This window comes from Bos indicus x Bos taurus, chromosome 28 (genome assembly GCF_003369695.1).
Source record: "Bos indicus x Bos taurus breed Angus x Brahman F1 hybrid chromosome 28, Bos_hybrid_MaternalHap_v2.0, whole genome shotgun sequence".
Taxonomy (NCBI): Eukaryota; Metazoa; Chordata; class Mammalia; order Artiodactyla; family Bovidae; genus Bos; species Bos indicus x Bos taurus.
Genome location: NC_040103.1, coordinates 23,635,590 through 23,661,214, shown reverse-complemented (window position 1 = coordinate 23,661,214; position 25,625 = coordinate 23,635,590). Strand labels below are relative to the sequence as shown.

Sequence of the window (25,625 nt, the reverse complement as noted above, 5' to 3'; positions counted from 1 at the left end):
TCTCCTGCATTGCAGACAGATTCTTTACCACCGAGCCACCAGGGAAGTCCTCCATTAATCTACATGCTTGCTTTTATCCCAATGCCATATACTATTAATTACTATAGTTTTGCAATATAGTTTGAAATCGGGGAGCAAGATTTCTCTAGCTTTGTACTTGTGTCACAAGATTGCTTTGGCTCTTTGGAGTTTTATGTGCTCCAGTCAAATTTTAGAACTATTTGTTCTAGTTCTACGAAAGAAGTGGTTAGTGTTTGATATATATGGTATTTAATTCATGGAATGCCTTGAGTAGATTTTATCATTTAAAAAGTATTTCGCTTCCAACCTATGAGCATTTCTATTTATTTGTGTCATATTTAATTTCTTTCATCAATTTCTTATAGTTTTCAGGATATAGATCTTTCAGGATATAGATCTTTCAGGATATAGATCTATTGATTAAATTTATTTCACAGGTATTTTATTATTTTTAATGCAATTGTAAGTGAGATTGTTTTCTTAATTTTTCTTTCTGATAGCTCATCATCAGTGTATAGAAATGGAACAGATTTCTATATAGTAATGTTGTATCCTGCTATTTCATTTATTAGATCTAATAGTTTTCCTTTGGTAGATTCAGTTTTACCTCTTTCTTTCCAATTTGGATTCCTTTTATATATTTATTTGCCTTATCTGATTGCTGTGACTAAGATTTCCAACCATATGTTTTATAAAAGTGATGAGAGTGGGTATCCTTGTCTTATTCCTGACCTTAGAGGAAAACTTTCCAGCTTTTTACTTTTGTGTATGTTGTTGGCTGAGGGTTTGTCATATATAGCTTATGTTGATGTATGTTTACTCTATACCAGTTTTTTATCCTAAATGTATGTCAGAACATATGTCAAAATGCTTTTTCTGCATCTGTTGAGATAACTGTATGATTTTTATTCTTCAATATTTCAGTATGACATAGCACATCAAGTGATTTATAGATATTGAATGATAATTTTGTTCCTGGAATAAATCCCACTTGATCATGATGTAAGATTCTTTTATTGTGTTATTTGCTAATATTTTATTGAAAATTTTTACTTCTGTCTTTATCAGTGATATTCACCTATAATTGTGTTGTTGTTGTTGTGTCTGTCTGGTCTTGATATCAGGTTGATGTTGATCTCATAGCATGAATTTGGAAGTATTATTTTGCAATTTTGGGGGAATAGTGTGAGAAAGTTAGGTGTTGACTCTTTAAATGTTTGGTAGTATTTTCCTGTGAAGTCCTCTGGTTCTAAAGGTTTGATTGTTGATAGTTTTTTGATACTGTTAAGTTTATCGTTAGTAATTACTCTGTTAATATTTTTATTTCTTCCTGATTAATAATTGGGAGATTATATGTTTCTAGGAAGTTATATGTTTTTTCTGGGTTTTACAATTTGTTGCCATATAATTGTAGTAACCTCTATGATTCTTTGTGTTTCTGCAGTGTTGTTTGTAACTTACCTTCTTTCATTTCTGATTTGATTTATTTGGGTTATCTCTCTTTTTTTTCTTGATGAGTCAGGTTAAAAGTTTATCAATTTTATTATTTTTTAAAATAATCAGGTTTTAGTTTCACTGATTGTCCCCCTTTTTAGTCTCTATTTCATTTACTTCTGCTCTGATCTTTATTATATTCCTATTTCTACTAACTTTAGGTTTGTTTGTTGTCCTTTTTCTACTTATTTTAAGTGTAAATTTAGGTCACTTATTTGAGATTTTTCTTGATTTGTGGATTAGGCTTTTATTGCGATAAACTGTCTTCTAGAAGTACTTTTGCTGCATCCCATAGATTTAGCCTGTTGTATTTCCATTTTAATTTGTCTTGAGATATGTTTTTATTTACTCTTTGTTTTCTTCAATCCCATTAGTTATTTAGTAGTATACTGTTTAGGTTTCACATGTTTATTTTTTTCTCAGTTTCTTCTTGCAGTTTTCTTATCTCATGTGGTTGTATTTGGAAAAATGCTTGATATAATTTCAGTCTTCTTTAATTTACTGAGATATGTCTTGTGGCCTAGCATGTGATCTATCCTGAAGAATCTTCCATATTTACTTGAAGAGTGTGTATTCTTCAATTTTGGGATGGAATGTGTATTCTTCAATTTTTGGATTCAGGTCATTGAATACATACATAAAAAACATTTGTTTTCTTATTGACTGTCTGTCTGAATATCTGTCCTATGATGTAGGTGGGATACTAGAGTCCTCTGTTTTTATCTTATTACCATCAATTTCTTCCCTAATACTGTTAGTATTCACTTTGTGTGTTTAGATGCTCCTATATTGGATGCATATGTATTTATAATTGTTATATCTTCTGGTTAGATTGATTCCTTTATTACAATGTAATGGCCTTTTTTGTCTCTTGTTACAGTCTTCCTTTTAAAGTCTGTTTTATCTGATACAAGTATTGCTGACACAGCTTTCTTTTTGTTTTGCATAGAATATCATTTTCCATCCCCTCACTTTCTAGCACCTTTGGGCTCATTGAAATCAATTCTTTGATATACACCATAACTATCTAAGCTCAGTATCCTGCTTTTCTCCACTGTGAATCCCCCAGGGTTCATGGCAGGGGGTGGCTTCAGTGGCTGATATCTTAATGGCTACAGCATCCTTTACTTACTGATGTGGCAGGTGACATTCTTTATCCACAGTGCCTCTTCTTGGTCATAAATTTGACCAATGTTTGGGAGACATTTCATGACTGAGTTTGTACCACAGAAGGCTTATTTCCATATCAGATAAAGATTCTGTTGATAGGCCACTAAATGTGTTAAATTTTTAGATCAGGCCTTGTTGATAACCTAAAATTCTCTGGATCACCTGTCTTACTAGTCTATTATGATCTAGGGAATGTTTTCTTTGTTGTTTCTTCCCATATCTGGAGTTGCACTATTACAGTATTCTGTGTAGAGTTAAATATATGATCAACTCTCTTAATATGTTTAAACATCATTAATTTTGTCAGAGGTCTGGTTACACATTGGATAATGTAAGAGATACCAATCTTATGAAACAGGATATAAGTAATACAGTTGGCAATGTTAATGAAGTCCTAGTCTATCAGAGAGAGGTACAAGGCACAAATAATTTGAAAATAACAGAGAAAACATAGTAAAACAATGATTAGTGTAACTAGTTTTAATTTGATTGCAATAAGCCATCAAGTTCACAGGTGAGCTAGCTGGAGAAGCCAAGTTCTAGAAAGATCAGGTACAGAGGGAAACGAAATGTTTCATCTTTGTTTACAAAGGTATACTTTATCAACTTGTTATAGGTTGTAGTGTAAGAGGAAAGATTTTTTTTTTTTTTTGGTAGAAAATAGTGAAACCAATGTATTACAGAAAAAGTCATAAATTATGAATAATATTTATCAATGCATTCAGTCTCACATAATTAATTCCTGTTGATCTGGATGAAGTTGTTAGGTTTTCCATTAGGGTTTTGTAATTTCTTATCCAGTTTAGTGATATAATCTAAAAATTATCAGAAATATACTTGTAAAAAGTCCTTTTAAGGAATCTTCTTTAGGAACTTCATTTTATAAAAGCATCAGAGTAAAACAATGATTGTTTATAAACAACAAGACTTCAACGCCTGAATAAACATTAAGATTTACACTTTGGTTGTGTATAGAGGGATCCTTTAATAAGATAGTTTTCCAGTAAGAGAATCTTTACGTGGACTGGCAGAAAACTCCTCACAGGAACACACCATTAAGGATGAATAGTAGAACAAAATTGAGGTTAGTCCTATTTGGGACTGTCATGCCAGTTTGATTAATCAGTAAATCAATGTACTTTAGTTTCAGAGCTTAAAGATTCAGCTTTCTTAATAGCAGTGATTAAGGCATTTCATGGTACTTATCGGGGAGAAAAAGTGCTTTTGGTTCTAAGAGATTGCCCTTAAAATTTCCTTTTAATAAAAGTTTGTTTTCTTCTAGGGGAAATTGCATTCTTAAGTTCATATTTTCCTCTTTTAAAAAGAGGGATAATATTGCTCCTTTCTGCAGTAATGAGATTGGAATTCCCAGCCCATGCTTCTAAACACTGTGTTATAGTGTCTACAGCAGGAGACTGGTAGACAATCTGCATTGGAAACTAAATTTGAAGGCACCATACCAAATATCAAGCTAAGAAATTTGGAATTTATTAAATGATGATTATTTGATGACTGAAGGGAGAAAATAAAACAAATGTGGGAAGATTAATCAGTTGTCATGTGTAGATCCCTGGTGGCTCAGATGGTAAAGAATCTGCCTGCAGTGCAGAAGACCTGGGTTTGATCTCTGGGTCAGGAAGATCCCCTGGAGATGAGAACGGCAACACCCTCCAGTATTTTTGCCTGGAGAATTCCATGGACATAGGAGCCTGGCGGGCTATAGTCAATGGGGTTGCAAAGAGTCGGACATAACTGAGTGACTAACATAACACACATGTGTAGATTAATTTGTAGGACTAAATGGTTGGAGGCAAAAAGAATCAAAAGATTTTTTTTAAACATTTAGGGTAAGAGATAATAAGGACTAAAACTAGGGCAGTTGAAATGGAAAGGGAAGAGATAGATATAAAGAAGGAAGAGTTGACAGTTGTAGTGACTACAAGGATGAGAATGGAAAATGGCCCAAGATGGCTTAGATATCAAACAGATCTATGATTGGAAGAATGGTGGCATCATATCCTCAATAGGGGGGATGAACTGAATCGGGAGAAGGAAGATCTGATATGAAGTGGAGGAGACAGCCAAACATAAATTGTTAAAAGCTGTTGAGTATTCACATATATTATTTAGAGTTAGTCTTATGAAGGGGAATCATTTGAACACATGTAATTTGGTATGTTAACTGAAATAAGTAATTTAACATTTCCATAACTATTTTTTAAAGAATATTAGTTAAAATTATTCCAAGTCCAGAAGATTCTGTAGTTTTATTTAGCAGAGATGCCCATGATTCCCTCTTCATATAGCTGTAGATGCAATTAATAATCAGATTATCACAAAGTCTTTGGAATGTTACATTTACCACGTACAGTGATCAATTATGGTCACTTTATTTCTGCAAAATGTAGCAAATTTTCTATCTAACATGGTCAATCTGCTGGACAAAGCACTTTGCTCAAAATGGATATGTGTTTATTTGAGAGATATCCTGAGAATAAACTGAGATAAAGAAATGTGAAGTAACTTAAGTTACTGATCTGCTCTTATCTTTAAAAATTTAGTAAAATATAATTTTTTTGGTGTTTGGTCTTGTGAATTCCAGTTTTAATTTATAGGAATCTGGTTTTGCTTGAATAAAACTTTGGAGGGTGGGAAATTTTAGTCTTTTGTTTTTAGGACACAGTTAGGTAAAACTTGGTTAGTGGTGTGGGTCATAATGAGTGCCATACTTTCCTCTTTAGGATGTTGATTGCTGCCTATTACAGAGAACATTGTACAATGGCCATGCTCTTCATAGACTTTGGCACCTATAGCCTTTGTTAGTGGCAGGTATTCACTGCTAAGTTTAAGATTTTGGGTTAGCTATGGACTTATCATTTACCAGCTTTGTTTGCACATTTTAGTATTGACAGTGGATTTGGAAAGCCAAGAGAAGTGGCAGGCAATTATACTTCAAAACCTCGTTAAACTTTATGCTCTGAGTAGAATTGCAAAGCTTATTCTCTCAGAACAGTTGAAAAGAAAAAAAAAATCTTTGTAAACTCTAAATATAAACTTTTGTTGAAACTACTATAGATTATGAAGAAAATACTGTCAACATATTAGTTTTTACAATAAGTAGCTTAATGGTTGAAATAAATGGCAAAATATCTCATGTTTTCTTCCATAGATCTGGGGCTGTCTTCATGGGTGTACAACCTGCACAGTGACACAGGACCCCATGTTTGGAAGTTTTATTTTAATGAAATAAATTTATTTTAATTTATTTATTACATTAAATAAATTTGACCATAATCATCTGAAGTTGCCATCTTGAAATTCTGAGTACATTTTTAACAAAGGGCTCTGAATTTTCATTTTGAATCCCCCACCGCCACCCAACTATATAGTCCTGCCTAAATCCTTTGGCTACTTTCAGATGAACTTGTACTTTGCTAAGTTCCCATTACCTGATCCCAGCTCACTTTTAACATTTGAAATTCAAAATAGAGTTGCAACTAAAATGAAGCCTGCTAATTTAGGTTGATTACTGACATCTAAGCAATTTGGACTAAGTATAACATATATGTTCACAAAATCTTAGCTCTATTAGCTACAAATGACCACTTGAAGTGGAATAAATAATTTAGTAGGAAGGATCCAAAAGAGTAAAGACCAAAAGCCCCTGAGCAAAGGGAAAAAATGAAAAATGAATAGACATGAAGTGCCTGCCAACACTCTCTTTGACTCTTCTCCAAGCCTACTATAAGCCAATCAACTGGCATATGTCATATCCTGCAGATGGAAAAGCAGCCTGTGTAAATGTATACAAGTGCAGATGCATGCATTTGTCATGCAGTTTCCAGAGGTTATATTTGTTAAGCAGCCTGCAATGGCCATGAGTTTTGAAGAAGTGTAGTTGCTTTGAGGGAGGCCAATTATTCTTGTTTATTGATAGGCATGTTAGTGTGTTGTTAGTTGCTCAGTCGTGCCCGACTCTTTGCGACCATAGACTGAAGCCCACCAGACTCCTCTGTCCATGAGATTTTCCAAAGGATACTGGAGTGGGTTGCCATTTCCTTCTCCAGGGGATCTTCCCAACTCAGGGATCGAACCCAGGTCTCCTACACTGCATGCAGATTCTTTACTGACTGAGCTGCTTCTTCAATGCCTAGAATGAGTTTGACCATATTTTTCTTCTTACATTACTTAGTCATGTGACTATTGGACTGGTATATGGACTCAGCATTATGGAGATAGAGGGAGGTCAGAGGTAGAGTTGGAATTCTGGTGATAGATGCAGCAGTGTGGTAAACAGATTTAGCCATCAGGTGACTGGTCCAGGGATTGAAGAAGCATCAGTTGAAAGCAACTGACATCTTGATGAAAAACAGATGAGGCACTTCACACTGTGACACATCATACAGAAGGTATGAATAGTCTATTTTATTCGACATTTTCTAACACTATAGAATTTCTAAGTTTGAATATTTCTAATTTGAGTATAGAACTTAAATGTAATATTAATAAGATGCAATGTTTATGGGGTTTATGTTACAGTTATCATTGACGAGGTGAATGAAAAGTATATACATGACTCTCTTGGGCTTGGGATATTAATGAGAAAGGGGCAGTAGACTGAAAATCATTTTCTATCTGATACATGATCAATGGGCATTTTTGGGGTCATGAAACAGCAAGAGTGGCTTGAGCTGGGGAAGGCATGAGTGTTTTGACTTGCTGCAGACCCCCACTCACTGATCCTCAGTATTTGGAGGAAGGGGTCACTTCACCTCTAGCAAACAGACTACAGTTTACCAGAGAGCGGGAGAGTCACAGTGCTGATATCAACCAAGGATCCTGACTCTAAAGGAACTTGGTGCTCTTTTCAGGGAGCAATTGCCTTACTTTACTTTGAAAATCTCCTTAATTTGAACTGTTGGGTGCTCTACTCTTTTCATCAACTGTAAGAGTTTACATTTCTTGTTGACTCATGTAATCACTAAGGATATTTTGAAATTTAATCACATTTTTTTTCCCCTGACAGATCTTCAAATGTGAAACGAGCAGATATAGACACAATTAAGTTAAATTGAAAACCCTTTAAATTTAGTAATTTCTCATCCACACTCCAGAAAAATATTCCTATTCATTCTTACCTAAATTAGTTTTCATTGACACCTGATATTTCTGTCTTGATATATATCCCTGCTAGTCTCTCTAGGTAAAGTGATCCTTCCAAGTATTGACTTTGACCTTCTATTCAATTACTTTTAGGGAGAAAGAGACCTTACCACAATTTTGCTTAGCATTCATAAAGGTAAACTAGTGTTTTATGGCGACCTGAGTAGAAAGCTTTCAAATGGAGCCCAAAAAACTTCCAAGTGGAATCTTTCTTCATGGCATTATGCATTACTAAATTTAATATGTAGATTTATGCTCTTTGAAGCACAAGCTGGAATCAAGATTGCCAGGAGAAATATCAATAACCTCAGATATGCAGATGACACCACCCTTATGGCAGAAAGCAAAGAAGAAATAGTCTCTTGATGAAAGTGAAAGAAGAGAGTGAAAAAGTTGGCTTAAAACTCAATATTCAGAAAACTAATATCATGACATTGGTGCCCATTACTTCATGGCAAATAGATGGGGAAACAGTGACAGACTTTATTTTTTGGGGCTCCAAAATCAATGCAGAAGGTGACTGGAGCCATGAAATGAAAAGACACTTGCTCCTTGGAAGAAAAGTTATGACCAACATACACAGCATACTAAAAAGCAGAGACATTACTTTGCCAACAAAGGTCCATCTAATCAAAGCTATGGTTTTTCCAGTGGTCATGTATAGATGTGAGAGTAGGACTATAAAGAAAGCTGAGCACCAAAGAATTGATGCTTTTGAAATGTGGTGTTGAAGAAGACTCTTGAGTCCCTTGGACTGTAAGGAGATCCAACCAGTCCATCCTACAGGAGATCAGTCCTGAATACTCATTGGGATGACTGATGCTGAAGCTGAAACTCCAATACTTTGGCCACCTGATGTGAAGAACTAACTCATTTGAAAATACCCTGATGCTGGAGAGGATTGAAGTCAGGAGGAGAAGGGGACAACAGAGGATGAGATGGTTGGATGGCATCACCGACTCAATGAACATGAGTTTGAGTAAACTCTGGGACTTGGCAATGGACAGGGAGGCCTGGCATGCTGCAGTCCATAGGGTCGCAAAGAGTTGGACATGACTGAGCTACTGAACTGAACTGAACTTTATGCTCTTTAACAGCATACATATCACACTGCATAAAATCAATATCTTGTGGCTCAGCTGGTAAGGAATCCACCTGCAATGCGGAAGACCTTTCAGTTTCAGTCCCTGGATTAGGAAGACTCCTTGGGGAAGGGAAACACTACCCACTCCAGTATTTTGGCCTGGAGAATTCCATGGACTACAGTCCATGGGATTGCAAAGAGTCAGACACGACTGAGCGACTTTCACTTACTCACTCAATTGAATAATAGTTTGGTTTTGTAGATGTATTCTTTTTACATTAAATTTTATTTTTAATGTTCTGCATCTATTTACCAAAGCTTTGAGAATATTGTAATATTCAGAGAGGGACATGTTAGACACCTAACATTTATACTAATAGAAAAACCAGTAGCCTTTGAAAGTGTTCTATAATAGTGAAAGCTGAATTTGGGGGCCAAATTGTTAAGGAGTTTTGTAATCATTCTCTTATCATCTAAATGTCATGCTCAATAATTAAACTCAGTAGCTGGTTGGTTTCATTACTGCCAATGTGCATGGCACAAGAGCTTATAGTAAGCTGCTTCTTTTCCTTCACTTTCTTTTTTTAATTTATTTTTTAATTGGAGGAAGATTGCTTTACAATGTTGTATTGGTTTCTGCCATACGACGACACAAATCAGCCATAATTATACATATATCACTTCCTTCTTGAGCCTCTCTCCCCTCCCACTGTTCCACCTCTCTAGGTCATCACAGAGCACCAGACTGAGCTCTGTGTTACATAACAGCTTCTCACCAGCTGTCTGTTTTACACCTGGTAATGTATATATGCCAATGCTACTTTCTCTGTTAGTCCCACGTTCTTATTCCTCTTTTTAAAAGGGATTTTAGACTTCCCTGGTGGCTCAGATGGTAAAACATCTGCCTACAATGCGGGAGACCCGGGTTCAATCCCTGGATTGGGAAGATCTCCTGGAGAAGGAAATGGCAACCCACTCCAGTACTCTTGCCTGGGGAATCCCATGGATGGAGGAGCCTGGCAGGCTACAGTGCATGGGGTCACAAAGAGTCGAACACGACTGAGCGACTTCACCAGACTGAGCTCTGTGTTACATAACAGCTTCTCACCAGCTGTCTGTTTTACACCTGGTAATGTATATATGCCAATGCTACTTTCTCTGCTAGTCCCACGTTCTTATTCCTCTTTTTAAAAGGGATTTTAGGGCAGACATGACTTTCAGAGTTTTACAATTACTCAGTATGACTTGCCACACTGGCTGCTCATTTTTCTATGTTCTACAGTCCACTCATGAATCCAGAACTTATTTCTCCCAAAGGACATAATTATAGACAGAAGCGGAAGGTGGAATCAAATAGAAACAGAGCACAAATGGGATTACTTATTTTTTCCAGTTGCCCCCTCTGAACTTTTTCTCTCCTATGTCGATGAAATTGCTTTTTGGGAGAACTCCACAGACATAACAACTGGCATGAACCTTGCACAAAGCAAGAACTATTCAAATATTTGTTTAAATTTTACCGGTTTGTATTGTTAGGTTTTCAGTTAGTTTGGACATAGAAGGTAGGACACACACGACATTACTGAGACAGTTAAGAATGAACACTACTTGAAAATGTTGGAGCATGTTATATGCTTGGTGACATTATTGTGTATAAAAATTATCTGTATTATCTGTATGTTCAGTGTAGAAGAATAAGGTAATCATCATTGCTTATGTATTATTAGTGCCTTCTCTTTACACGTGGCCTGAAAACAGACTGTGAGTAGAGATAAAACAAACATGTAAACACATATTTCCAAATAGATAATAATAGACTTGTTCCTTCGTTGAAATATGTTGCCTTAGTCAGCAATATTCTGTTAAAAATATATACTAAGATTTATTCAATATTAAATTCAGTAGTATAATGAAAACAACATGGAAGTGCTTATGTTAAAAATCTTTTAAACAGAGATTTTGAAAATAGAAGAATCTTTGAAGGTTTATTTTTTTATTGATATAACCAGATAAAAACTGAAGCAAACAATCCATGATGTGGTGCGGGGCATGGATTGAATTGTTGAACTCTTGACAGAAATATGTCTAGAAGAGGTTACTATCTCAGGTAAAATTAAGTAGATAACTGAAAATTTTTATTGGTGTTCTGGTAAAGCCACTATCATAGTACTCATTGGGCTATTTAAGTGTTTTTCACCTATAATTTAGAGAAAAAAAATTTAAGGTAGTATGTATACATCTAATTTGTTTAACAAGAATATTGAATGACTTTCTAAAATATTCTTCTGTTGTAATTATATGTATTTATATATTATATATATATATAATATATATTATATTTATAGAATATATGTAATTATATTCTATAAATAGAATGTGAGTTATATATATTTTTATTTTATATAAATGAATATGTAGTAAAGTTTGTAATTTACACTAATTTACTAATTATATTTATTGATAATCTTGCTAATTTATAGTTTATTTTTCACATTTTGCCTTTTTATATTTTTTTATATCTGAAGTTTCCATTCTTTAGGTTATTTAAGTGGAAACACATTACAGTAAGAGATATACCAGACAAAGGAGAGCCTGTGAGTTCTCTCAGTAGCATATTCTGTTGATAGTCTTAAGGAGAAATTTTGTTCCATTTTTATCACTCACTCTGAAGACTGATAATATAGTTGCTTGGGAAACATTATTTATGCTTTGTGGTTATTACTTCTGCTGCTCTCAACTTGAAGCACTGCATGTGTTTTTGTGAAGAATGTTGATACTTGATTAAAATCATAGCCACATCTCTTTTGATAGGCAATTTCACTTTGGAGAAAAGGTGTAAGACTTTTAGTGTTTTGAATGTAAATCGCATCTATCTCATCAGAAGATAGAGTGTTTGAATGATGAATGGGGTTTATTACATCATGTTTATTAAAACACAGAAAACTTTTTCCAAGCTTATTGGTTTTATGCTTTAGCTTGTTCAAGATTTTTTTTATAACTTCCTACATGTCCTGGTAAGGCATGACCAGAGTCTTGCTTAGAATCTGAACTATATTAGATGATTAATAAATATTTATATAGAATGGATGACTATATGATACACATCTGTGTAATGTGCAGAGATTTCTGTTTTAGCAAGTGTAGCTTTCTTTGTAGTACTCTATGTGCTGACCATCTGGCATAGATGGTAGTGCATATAAAGGTAAAAATTATAGTACAAGGAAATGGAGATGGGACCTATCCCACCAGTTCTTAAAATAGTTATAAAGCTACATTATATAAAATCTTGTATGAAAGGCACAGGTTTTATTTTCCCCACTCTACATGAATGAAATAAACTCAGGCAGTTTAAATCACTTTCTCAATGTGGGTGAAAGAGCAAGATTCACACTCAGGGTGTTCTGACTTCTAAGCTCACTGAAAAAGAGTGCCCTGGTATTTGAGGTCACATGTCTTTATTTTTTAAAAGACATATATTAACTAAACATGTTTGAAATGATGAAACAACATAGGAAAATTAAAATCCTTCAAGTTAATTGATATAAAAACTTGATATATTTCATCTGGTAAATACTGGGAACATTATATCTTTCTGTTATGATTCCAAAATAGTTTATTAATTTCTAGAATCCAAAATAATAATAAATGTTTGATTCATAATTGCCATTTCCTCTTTTAAAATTTTTAAGAATTTTTATTTTCAATTAGTTTGCAATTTCAGAAGTAGTACACAATTAGGCTATAATTTAAAAATTAAAAATTTGACCACCATTCCAATCCAATTCTTTTCAGAGATAGCAATTGTCATGGCACTTAAACTTTTTCCTAGCCTCCAATATACTTATATATACTCAGAGAAAATATCAAGCATTATAATGTGCTTGTTTTTTTCTAATATATATGCACTGCACATATTACTCTGAAATTTTTTTATTCTGCAATATATTCTGGCAATCTTTCCAACTCATTTTGTATAGATTCACCTCACATTGTTCACTTCCAAATACATGAGAGCCATCATCTCAATCTTCTCAAATGTTAACCTTTCTATGTTTCTCAAGGCCACAGGGTTTTCTTTCACCATAACTCATATTGAATAAAATAACCCTTACATTATTTGTTCTTTCCTGAAAGATAGGCTCTAGGGTACAACAGAAAAAAAAAAAAAAAAAGATTAACAATGACGATTTAAACTACAGCTACTCCAGTAAAAGATTTAGTGCATTCTAAATTGGGTTGGTTACCACACTCTCAGTGCAGGATCATATACATCTTTTAAATGTTAAAATACCTGTGAATGTGCATATGATTTTATAATTTGATCATTTTTTTTATAGGATCTGATTTTTCTATAGTACTATTATATAGATTAGCCCAGCATATATTCTGTTTCTGATTACACAACTCTCAGTCTTTAAGGTAGTTTTCTGTGTCCCTTTAAGTTCAGATTGGATGCTTTAACTATATTATTCTAGAGATAGAATCTGTCTCTTAACTTTGGTTTGTTTCCAGGTTTCAGAGTATTTTGCCTCTTGCTTTAAGTTTCACATAATTATAACCCAGATACCTGTTTAAGTTGATTTGATAAAATAAGATCTGTATAAGATTTCCTCAAAATTTTCAATTCCATTGTTCTGTCGAAATCCAAAACCCTCTCTTAGAATCCAGTGAGTTCTCTGGAACTCATATCTGCTTTGCCTTTAATCATCTTGATTACACACCAAATTGCCCAGAGGTATGCCTGGCATGCTGTGATTCGTGGGGTCACAAAGAGTCAGACACGACTGAGCAACTGAACTGAACTGAACTGATGCCTGGTCAATTAATTCTTAACTATCAATTCTTTCATTTCAGATTGGATATAATTTGGTGACCGAATAACAACAACAACACATTCACATTGTAATTCTTTATTTGTGTGATTATTTGGTTACTATTTGTCAGTACCTCTAGGCTGTGAGCCCTAGAGGTGAAGGCAAGGATGTTCTCCATTTCATTACCAATTCCTACTATCTGGTACATACTAGACTCTTAAGATGAACTCAAAATGTAAGAAAGGAACAACTGAAGAGGGCTTGAGATCAGAGCACAGACAGAGAAGTTAACCTTGAAAATAAATGGTGGTTAGGGGAAGAAATGGACAAGGCGATGGCACCACACTCCAGTACTCTTGCCTGGCAAATCCCATGGACGGAGGAGCCTGGTAGGCTGCAGTCGATGGGGTCGTGAAGAGTCGGACACAACTGAGTGACTTCCCTTTCACTTTTCACTTTCATGCATTGGAGAAGGAAATGGCAACCCATTCCAGTGTTCTTGCCTGGAGAATCCCAGGGACGGGGGAGCCTGGTGGGCTGCCGTCTATGGGATCACACAGAGTCGGACGCGACTGAAGTGACTTAGCAGCAGCAGTAGCAGTGGAAGAAAGAGAGAGGGACAGAGAGAGGGAGAAGTAGAAATTTTCATTGAAGACAGGATATAAATATAAGATATTTAACCAATTTTCTATAAGATCTTTTTCTAGTTTATATTTTAAATTATATCATATATGAACATTACACAGCACTATTTTCTCTTTTTGTGTAATTGTTTCAAAATTATATTTTCTCTTCATAATGATTTTATCCTCCTATCTTGGTCTGGAGCTGTAGCTTTTAAAGCTACACTCTGAAGATCAGTGATTTTTAGTGTGTTTTTGACTGTAAAGACTCACACATACACACATATTTTGAAGATCACTATATGATTTCCTTTTATGTTAAAGCATCTACAGAGAGCTTTTATTTGATATTCTTTCTCTAATTATCACATTATGCCCAAACCTTGAAAAGTTTCCTTTCTTGATGTATCTTAATAAAGGACCTGTAGAGCCTCATATTTTCTACCCTTTCTTCAAAGTCTGTAGATTATCTTGTCTTCTATTTCCTGAAGACACATCTAATGGAAACCTTAAAAATACCATGTGAGCTTCCAGTGTTGGGAAGTGGCTGGAAGTTGTAATCAACAGGAAGATGAAATTTTACTTTCAAAATGAATAATTAAAATTCAGAATTCTCTTTGATATGTTTGTGTTAAGGTTAATTAGAGTGTTGATTTGCAGTGAGGCATAATGAAAACACTATTGAATTAGGTATTATAAGACCTGAATACTTGCTTGAACTTCACCTATTAGCTTAATGACCTTGGGTAAGACAGTCTCGGAGAAGGCAGTGGCACCCCACTCCAGTACTCTTGCCTGGAAAATCCCATGGATGGAGGAGCCTGGAGGGCTGCAGTCCATGGGGTCGCTAAGAGTCAGACACGACTGAATGACTTCACTTTCACTTTCCACTTTCATGCATTGGAGAAAGAAATGGCAACCCACTCCAGTGTTCTTGCCTGGAGAATCCCAGGGACGGAGAAGCCTGGTAGGCTGCAGTCCATGGGGTCACACAGAGTCAGACACGACTGAAGCTACTTAGCAGCAGCAGCAGCAGCAAGACAGTCTCAGCCTCTTTCACCATTGATTGAAATGTGTGGTTAACAATATCTTTGCTGCCTACCTCTTTATAGTGTTGTCAAGATGAGATAATATAGGTGAAAACATTTTGTAAACAATGAAGTGCTATATGAAAATGACCATTGTAAAGAACAGTTAATATGTGCCAGTCACTATATTAAGCATTCATATCATTCTTAGAGAAGTTTTATGAGATAAACAATGTTAGTATTCCAGTTTTACAGATCAGGAAGGTGAGGCTTACAGTACATAGGACACCTGAGTGAACTTGCACCATTGATGAGTGGGAAGGGCAAGATTTGAATACAGATTTGACTGACACTAGAACCAGTGCTCGTAATTTCACAATTTTTGTTACATGAATAATAACTGCTTTATAGAATGATGTGTGAACTGGGTGAGGCAGTAAAAACACAATTCTCTTTCTCATCAGGTATGCATTCTAAATGTGAAAACATAATAATAAAAAAATTAGAATATCATGGAGTTCTAACCATCGAAATATGTCTTTCCTTTAGAGTTTAATTGTCTTGGATCCACTCACAGTGACTGAGGAGGAAATAAGACCGTCCCTAGAGAAACGCCTTGAAGCCATTATCAGTGGTGCTGCTCTGTTGGCCGACTCTTCCTGCACAAGAGATTTCCATCGGGAGCGGATTATTGCAGAATGCAATGCCATTCGCCAGGCTCTCCAGGACCTGCTTTCAGAGTACATGAACAATGTAGGTAACCGGTTTTCCCTGACCCCATACATTGGGAATGTGCTGAGGTTCTTTCAGTGTACAAAATGTAATAAATTATGAATGAGTACATGATTTTACATGGATTGAGCTTTTGAGTTGGCTTCTGCATGAACTGCTCCCAGAGTACAGCAAGGAGATAGGAGTTTTTAGGGATGGAATTCAACCAGAAGGTTATTTCTATCTGATTGTTTTGCTTGATACAGTATTTAAATTCTAGTTGGAGAAGGGAGTCAGGATTGGGGAAAGGAAACTGGAGTTGCCCATCAATTTAAAGGATAAAAAGAAGACAAAGAAAAGGGTAGGTTGCTCAGGATTACATTGTTGAATAAGAGTTAAAATTTAGATGATGTTGGGTAAAGTCAATGCTATCGGGATCAGGGGACATTAAAAAAAATTTGTTTTTTTATTTTTGGCTGCTCTGGATCTTCCTTGCTGTGCACCTTTTTAAAATATGATATAATGTCATAGATTTCTTGCAGTTTTAGCTCTCTCTCAGGAATATTAGAAATGAAGTCTGAATTTAGACAAATGCAAAAATATTTGTTTCAAAGTTCTTTTGGTATCATTTCACATATATATTTATTTATGATGTAGTCTTTATATATCTATATCTAATATATATATTTATATACATCCATCTAAGGAGTAACTATGACTACTTAGTTTCATTTTTTAAATAAGAAAGTCTTAAGGTCATCATCAGCTATATATTCAATATCATGGATTTTGACTCCTTAAATAATAGAGGTAAGGAAAAGAAAAAAATGTATAATAGAAATATTTTGTTCATCTGCTTTAAGTGGGATAATTGAAGAGTTATGAAGGTATATTTTGAAAATGATGAGTTACAAAGCATACCATTTTTTACATGTGAGGTTGAAGATTTAGGATTGTTCAGTATAAGTAATTTTTGTGAATAATGGAAATGTGCTAAAATTAGTGAGTTTTAAGGATACTTCAACACATTTGATGTATCTCCATACTCTTAATATTTGATGACTTTGGCTCCTGACCAAAAATCTCTAGCCTGTCAAGAAATCAAAGTTGCAAAGCAGATTCTGTTAATAAGAACATATTAGTAATGTCATGTCCTGTTTCTGAAGCTGGAATATCACTATTTTTATCATATAATATATTTTTAGTGAAAGATTTTTAAAGGGAATTCACCAATTCTAAGAAACTCAGAAGATAATATTGTGTTGAAATTCCTTCTCCCTTGAAGTATAAACTATTAAAATTATTATTTTCATTTTGTAGATAAAATATGGTAAAGTTACATATATATGTTAATTTATAAATTATAAAATTATAGGTAAATTTATTTTATTAAATAAGATAAAGTTAGCATGCACATGCAGATACTCACCTACATACATAGGCAAGGATGGCTACATAATTGTGCAGCCCAGTTCAAAGTGAAAATGTAAGGCCTGTTCATAAGCAGGGGAAAAAATGAAAGCTTTTCCTTTTTTAACAGTCTTGATTGACCCAAGAGAGGTGATTTTTATTTTCTATTTAATGTTTGGTTCTCTGGGGCATAGGGATACTTGCAGGAGCACATAGATTCTCACATACTTTTGTAGCCCCACCCATGCCTCCCACCCATCCTGCTTTGTATTGAGGCTCCCACCAGGAGTGGAGGGTGGCAGCAATTGCTGGGTTGGGGAACAGTTGGCTGAAGATCTGTTCCTTGAAGTACTGGAAGTCCGGACTGCTTGTGAGTCCAGGATATATGCTTTATTGCCCCATCAGACTTCACTTAAATACACAAATTCAAAGATTATTACGAATTTCAAAACATTAAAATCCAAGCATGGGGCTCCGTTCTGAACATGATGCCTTTTGCCCAGGCCACTGAAGCTGTTCCTGTATATAATAAACATATATATCACATACAAATAGTGGTGGTTTTATAGCTTTCTTCAACTTTGGGTTAAAAACTTTTCATGCAGAGAATGAAGTTATGGGAACATTCTGCCTTGGGTGCAATCATTGAGAATGTGCATCACCTCTAGAAATTTATAAAAATAATAAAGCCAAGTAAAAGTTGTTCTGCACCAGCAATTCTCAAAGTCCGTGATAATGTTTTTCACAAATTCATTTTTTTCTCTAAATCCTAAATAATTACAGTGGTTACTGTTGAGTTTTAATAATATATATGTATGTATAATTCAAATTAGCACATTTTTATGATTAGCCTTTAATAAACATTATATTCTTTATAGATTTACACAGCAGATTCAGTATGGACAAGGATGACCCAGTGGTTGTAAAGACAAAGAACTAGAAATAGAATTACTTTAATTCTGTTACTTCATGTGATCACTTGGAATTTTTATTTTAATTTTAAAATTCTAACAATGAAACAGTATAAATTGCAGGAGGTTATAATTTTTTAGATAAGTGAAAATTTCATACATGAAATATTTTATTCAATTTAATAACAACTTGAAATCTGTTTCTCTTCTGAAATTGTCAACTGCTTTAAAGTTAAGGAGCCAATCAGGAAAATAATGATTATCACTGAAAAGTAATTTGTCATATAGAGTAGGGGGTCATTTAAAAAGTATCTATTCTAGGTATCAAATATGCTAGGTTAGGCACAAAAATATGAAAATTTTTGTTTGTCTTTTGCTTTTTTTTTAATGAGGTTTTATTCTGATGTTCAGTTTCAAGGCCCATTTGTCAAATTTACAAAACTTATTTATGTTACTAATATCTTTCTGTTAGATATTTTGGTTTAAGAAAGGTAAGTTCTCTATTATGAGTGAGGTGGAAAGACTCTTCCATCTATAACGTCCAAATAATTGAGATCGAAGGTAAGTAGCTTTTTTTTTAAGCTTGTCCAGATAATTATTTTAATTTTCATTTTTTAAAGGTAGACTTAATTGTAGGAATTCAGATATTTCTCAGTTATTTAATTGATTAGATTGCACTACTCTTCATGATTGATGGATACCTTCTTCTTCCTCCTCCTCCTCTTTCCCATGTTTCCTTTTCTCTCCTTCGGGTAAATGAGTGCAAACATCCCATTAAATAGCTCTCCTTCATGGCGCTTTCCCCTTTATAGCTCTCATGCTTGTTGGAATTCCTGTGTTTGCCTATTTGTCTTCTCCACTGGTCAGAAGCTTTAGGAGAGCAAGGGCTGTGTCTCTGGCCCCACCATTGTGTGCCTTTCAGGAGCAGGTGTTCAGTAATTACTATGTGGATACAGGGAAATTGAATTAGTGCTTGCTTCATCTCAGCTTTTACAGTTTAAATGACAATGTGCCCGAAGCATTTCATTTGTATTTATTTATTATATTTACATGATAACTGTGGAGAAAACGTAGAGAGGTTTAATGGTGAGAACAAGAGAACGGGAAAGGAAATACACAGAGGTGAGAAAGCTTGTTCTTTGGGTGATCTAAGAATATTTATATATTCATTTTTCCTAGGGCATAAGGTTAAATATGTGTTGAGGAAGGCACTTTTTTCTCAGGGAATGAAAGACTTAGTGTGTGTATGTGGATACTGTCTGGTAAGCTGCCCTCACATTGGTATAGAGATGAGAGCCGGAGAAGCTACAGTTAAGCAGTGGTGGTCTACAGGGTCAGAAACCTACTCATATGCACGATATCTTAATATTTTATTGATAAGTGTAACCTATTAATAAACAAATTTGCACTTATCACATTATGAAAAAGCATCCCAAATCAGTATAATAGTTCCTTTTTATATACAAGTGCAGAATTTTGGGCCTAATATGAGTATCTGAGCAAGCCAATGAATTTTGGTTTTAAACAGCAGGAACCACTGTGGAGTATATTATCAGAAAAAATTTCCAGGTTTACTTTTACTCTAGGTTTCTATCACAAATAATGCTTCTCTATAACTGTTTCAGTAGCTGGAATGAAAGAGAATGTACTTTCCTGAAACTAGCTGAACTCAAACCTTTCTGAGTTCGGTCAAATATTTCAGGACAACTCGCATACCAAGGTCTTCAACTCACTAGTTTAAGGAGTGTTGTGTTTCATTTGGTGGGTCTGACTTGCTTTTCAGATTAGTTTGGAGCTTTTGTTATTGAACTATCTTAATAGGGTAAATGCTTAATAATAATTCAGATGCAATGAATATAACCAGGAAAAGTTAAAGCAAGGTTAACTCTCATCATGATCTGTGGATCTTTTATGTGACTGTGACTTCAAGGCTTCAAATTTTGCAAGTTTATTGAGTTCAGAACATAATCAATGGTGTGAAATAAATATAGTTTATGTTTTTCTCAAGCTCAATTCATGGGACCAGTTTGAATCTAAATAACTTTACTTCCTTAAACTGATCAGCAAGTCTCAATCATTTTTGACTGAAGCTGTATGTTCAATAAGTTGGATGGCATCACCAACTCTATGGGCATGAGTTTGAGTAAGCTCTGGGACTTGGTGATGGACAGGGAAGCCTGGTGTACTGCAGTCTGTGGGGTCACAGAGAGTTGGACACGAATGAGTGACTGAACTGAACTGAGTAATAAATTCGTAATATGTGAGTCCAGATGGGTCTATAACAAATAAAATAGACAACTACTTAAACATATGATAATATATGTTTGCTCTAATATTTTCATTTTAAACATACATATATATTCTTTTCTGGAGACTGTCGGGAAAAAACTTATTTCTTTGCCTTTTTTAGCTTCTGGAGATCACCCACATTCCTTGGTTCAATGCCATCTTCCTCTGTCTTCAAAGACAGCAGTGTCACATCTCTCTAACCTTGCTTCTGCCCTCACATCTCTTTCTCTGACTACAGCCAGGAAAGGTTTTCCACTTTTTTAGGACTCATGTGATTAGATTCAGTGCACTGGTATTATTCAAAATAATCATCCCATTTTATGACCCTTGACCTTAATTTCTTTTGCAAAGTTCTTTTTTTTTTTTTTTTTTACTTTTTTAATTATTTTTTTATTTTTTAACTTTACAATATTGTATTGGTTTTGCCATATATCAACATGAATCTGCCACAGGTATACTTAACAGTCACAGGTTCTAGGAATGTGGACATGGATGTCTTTGGGTGACTCATGGCCATATACCTAGTACTAGTCTTTCCTAGTCTCTTCTGTAGAATCATTATCAATCCTTATGCTTCAAATCCATTGTAGTTTATATCCCATACTCACTTTGCCTGCACTCTTTACAGGCAGATCGCATGTCTGTTTTATTTACTGTTTTATCTGAAGTCCCAGGCACAATGCTTGGCATTTTTATTTTACAAAATACAAAAAAAATATTGTATTTTTGAATGAAAGAATGAATAAAATTATTACATATTATACATGCCATGTTCAGTTCAGTTCAGTCGCTCAGTCGTGTCCGACTCTTTTCGACCCCATGAATCGCAGCACACCAGGCCTCCCTGTCCATCACCAACTCCCGGAGTTCACTCAAACTCACGTTCATTGAGTTGGTGATGCCATCCAGCCATCTCATCCTCTGTCGTCCCCTTTTCCTCCTGCCCCCAATCCCTTCCAGCGTCAGAGTCTTTTCCAATGAGTCAATTCTTCACATGAGGTGGCCAAAGTACTGGAGTTTCAGCTTTAGAATCATTCCTTCCAAAGAATACCCAGGGCTGATCTCCTTTAGAATGGACTGGTTGGATCTCCTTGCAGTCCAAGGGACTCTCAAGAGTCTTCTCCAACACCACAGTTCAAAAGCATCAATTCTTTGGCACTCAAATGGAATGACTTTCAAATATCTACTAAATTTATATAGTAGACTTCCTGTGATAAAAGGTCTTATTTTGCAAAGTATAGTTCTCTTCTAAAAATCAATGTGAATATTCAGAAACAAAATTTTCTCATCACAATCTCTACATTTGGATCCACCTCTTGTTATATTTCAAAACAGGATTTTTATTCATTAAAAAATATACTCCAGTGAACATTCAGTATCAGAGAAAGTTTAGCTTTTGTCTTTTAAAACATAGAAGTTTATTTTTCTTAGGTATTTCTGCCAACTTTGTTATGCCTCCAGGATTGGTTAGGTCTAGACCATCTTCTCTGATGTATAATATAATTAAAGAATTCGTCACCTAGACGGGGTGGAACAAGGAGGCTCTCTAAAGAAGGAAGGATTTTAGAAGGAAATCAGTCACTTTTAAATGGTGGTTTCTCTATAGCAGGTGAAAATGGAGATGGGTGGTCATCATGCTTTAGTACTAAGAATTAGCAGACATGACTATTTTTCTGGTGTTGGATTGAAATCCTGTTGATGTTAACTTTGTATGTGTTGTTGAAGAGAGGATCATCAGGGGATGTAGAATTATTTTTGAAGTTTACAGATTGGTACTTTACTACAGAAGAATGTTAGAGAGTTGAATGAGAGATGGCACCACTAGAGTACATGAATACTCTTGAGCTGCATAAAGGGCCCAATTTGTATTTGCAGACCTCACTAGCCTGATGTTTTCTTTTTGCTGTTTTATGTGAAAGCATATTGTATTGTTGATTCTTGTTACATATTTGTTGAGTGAGTTAAAAAGCAAATGAGGTGCTTTTTATATTTAGAGACCAATTTCATTTGTGTATCTTGGGTTTAATTCATTCCCAATCTTGGGGAATTATATAGATTCAGTGAAGACACCAAAGATTTGGTGTCTGAATCAGAGATTATGGGGATTTTTCACCTCTCTTTTGAAAAACCATTTTGAAAGTAACTTCAGCCTTATTTCTCAAGTTAAAAGGGTAAAGCACTTAGGATGATCTGTATGCAACGACTATTCAAATTCTAGAGACAAATTAGAATTAAAATTCTAAAAATGTACAGGCAGCTTCCAAGTCTATTTCCTTTTCTTTCCTTCCTCCCTGCCCTCACTCCCTCCCTCTCTTCCTTCCTTCCTTTCTCTTTTCTTCCTTTCTTCCTTCCTTCCTTTCTTCACGGACTGCATTTAGAGTTGATCGTTATTGGATCAGTTCACTGTTTTAGATGCTTTATATTTTTTATCCTTAAATTTGTCAATTATGCCATCATAGTGACTAGTTTTTGAGTATGTTGGAAACCATGTGGTTTAGTTTATAGATCTGAATTTTACTACCTCAGCTAATGAAGAAGTAAGAGGAGGAAGATAAGCAAATAGTTTCCTTACAGGTTTGTACAATAGTAGATATTCTAAAATCAGAGAGATGAACCAAACTCATATTATAACATGAAATCAAAATTCAAGAACATAGAAAGGAATTGTTAAAATCAAGGAAACTGGAGACAGATTTTGAAGTTGTGATGTATAAGCCAAGAATTCAACAATTAGGGAGTTGAGAGAAATAATAAATGGTGGAGTTCTGATTAAAAGGGCTAAATTTGATTTTGTATTTCTTGCTTTCTTTTCTGTGCCTTTTTTAAGAACAAGGAAGTGGGAGGTATCTAGTCTATGAATTGTTTTACAAATAAGATGGTATTGTTTCAACTGCTTTGGGTTTTAGTCTTACTCTTCCCAAAGGTTCCTGAGTTACTGGAGGGCTGATTTTTTAAATAATTACTCAATCTTTCTTAACAAGCTAATTTTGGAATTATCCAAATCTGGCTAATAAAGATCATTTTTATATTTAAGAGGAATTCATGCAGTGCTCACTGGGGAAAAGGAGGCTTATAGATTCTTCTTTCGAGGGAATGAACTCTTCCCATGGATCTTTTATTTGTGAACTAATGTTTTAGTCTTTCTTAAAAGTTAATAGAGAGATCCCTGCAGAGACGTAGGCTACATGATTATTGAATTAAAAAGAAAAGCTAAAATAAAAAAGGTAGATAGCTATAATTATTTTTAAAAAAGGGGAAGGAGAAGTACCTGGATAGAGCCAGAGCACAGGAAGAGAAAGAGGTAATTTGCATAAAATAAAAATAAACTAGAAATTAATAGAGGATATCATAAAGTGGCAATATAGTTTCTGTGCAAAGAAGAATATACAGATGGACGTCCCTAAAGATTATATACCCTAGACCAGAAAGCCTGAAGGCTGAGAGTCTTTTGTTTTCATCTTTTGCCTTCCAGCAGAGACAGTCATGATTTCTAATATTTGTGGAGCAGGTTAGTCATTCACTCTGTGGATTGTTTCAAATGTCCCTTTCTCAAGAAATGGATTCCTTTACCCGCCAATGTTCAGGTACTGCTCATATAGTTCTCAAAAGTCTTTGCTATGTGTTTTTTTAAACCCTGGGCTTTATTCAGATTTATGTTACATAAAAAGAAAAATGGGTTAAATGATAGAAAAGAAAAGAACAAATAGGAAGCAAGAGTCCTGGCATGCAGTGTCAGTTCAAACTTGGACAAAAAATAAGGTTCCTGAGCCCAGCATACTTCATAACCAGGAGAGGATACTACAAAGAAGAGAAAGAGTGCTATCTTAGGTCAGGTAACCTGGAGGTTAAGCGTGGCATGAAGATTTATTGGAGTGCTCTCTTGGGAGTTATACATGGAAGGCAGTGAAGAAGGCAGGATTGGGCAGAGGGGAGAAGCTGACTTGCAATAGAAATCTCAGCCATTCTATGGAAAGACCTGGAGATAGGCTGGCCCCTCACAGTTGTCCCAAACTTATTTAACTTATATGCAGAGTACATCATGAGAAACGCTGGGCTGGAGGAAGCACACTCTGGAATCAAGATTGCTGGGAGAAATATCAATAACCTCAGATATGCGGATGACACCACCTTTATGGCAGAAAGTGAAGAGGAACTAAAAAGCCTCTTGATGAAAGTGAAAGAGGAGAGTGAAAAAGTTGGCTTAAAGTTCAACATTCAGAAAACAAAGATCATGGCATCTGGTCCCATCACTTCATGGGAAATAGATGGGGAAACAGTGGAAACAGTGTCAGACTTTATTTTTCTGGGCTCCAAAATACTGCGGATGGTGACTGCAGCCATGAAATTAAAAGACACTTACTCCTTGGAAGGAAAGTTATGACCAACCTGGATAGCATATTCAAAAGCAGAGACATTACTTTGCCAACAAAGGTCCGTCTAGTCAAGCCTATGGTTTGTCCTGTGGTCATGTATGGATGTGAGAGTTGGACTGTGAAGAAAGCTGAGCGCCAAAGAATTGATGCTTTTGAACTGTGGTGTTGTAGAAGACTCTTGAGAGTCCCTTGGACTGCAAGGAGATCCAACCAGTCCATTCTGAAGGTGTTCAGCCCTGGGATTTCTTTGGAAGGAATGATGCTAAAGCTGAAACTCCAGTACTTTGTCCACCTCATGCGAAGAGTTGACTCATTAGAAAAGACTCTAATGCTGGGAGGGATTGGGGGCAGGAGGAAAAGGGGACAATAGAAGATGAGATGGCTGGATGGCATCACTGACTCGATGGACGTGAGTCTGGGTGAACTCCAGGAGTTGGTGTTGGACAGGGAGGCCTGGCCTGCTGCGATTTATGGGGTCGCAAAGAGTCAGACACGACTGAGCGACTGAACTGAACTGAACTGAGGAGAGAGTCT

The 25,625-nt window shown here is 35.3% G+C and overlaps 1 protein-coding gene across 3 annotated transcripts in view; it reads left to right on the top strand.

The window, feature by feature from the left end:
• Window positions 1-25,625, top strand: part of CTNNA3 (catenin alpha 3) — a 1,910,358-nt gene that overhangs the window by 489,016 nt on the left and 1,395,717 nt on the right. For all 3 annotated transcript variants that reach the window (XM_027530426.1, XM_027530429.1, XM_027530428.1), the window contains exon 7: window positions 15,947-16,150. In XM_027530426.1, the coding sequence (XP_027386227.1) occupies window positions 15,947-16,150 (204 nt within the window). The remainder of the gene's footprint in view (window positions 1-15,946; window positions 16,151-25,625) is intronic.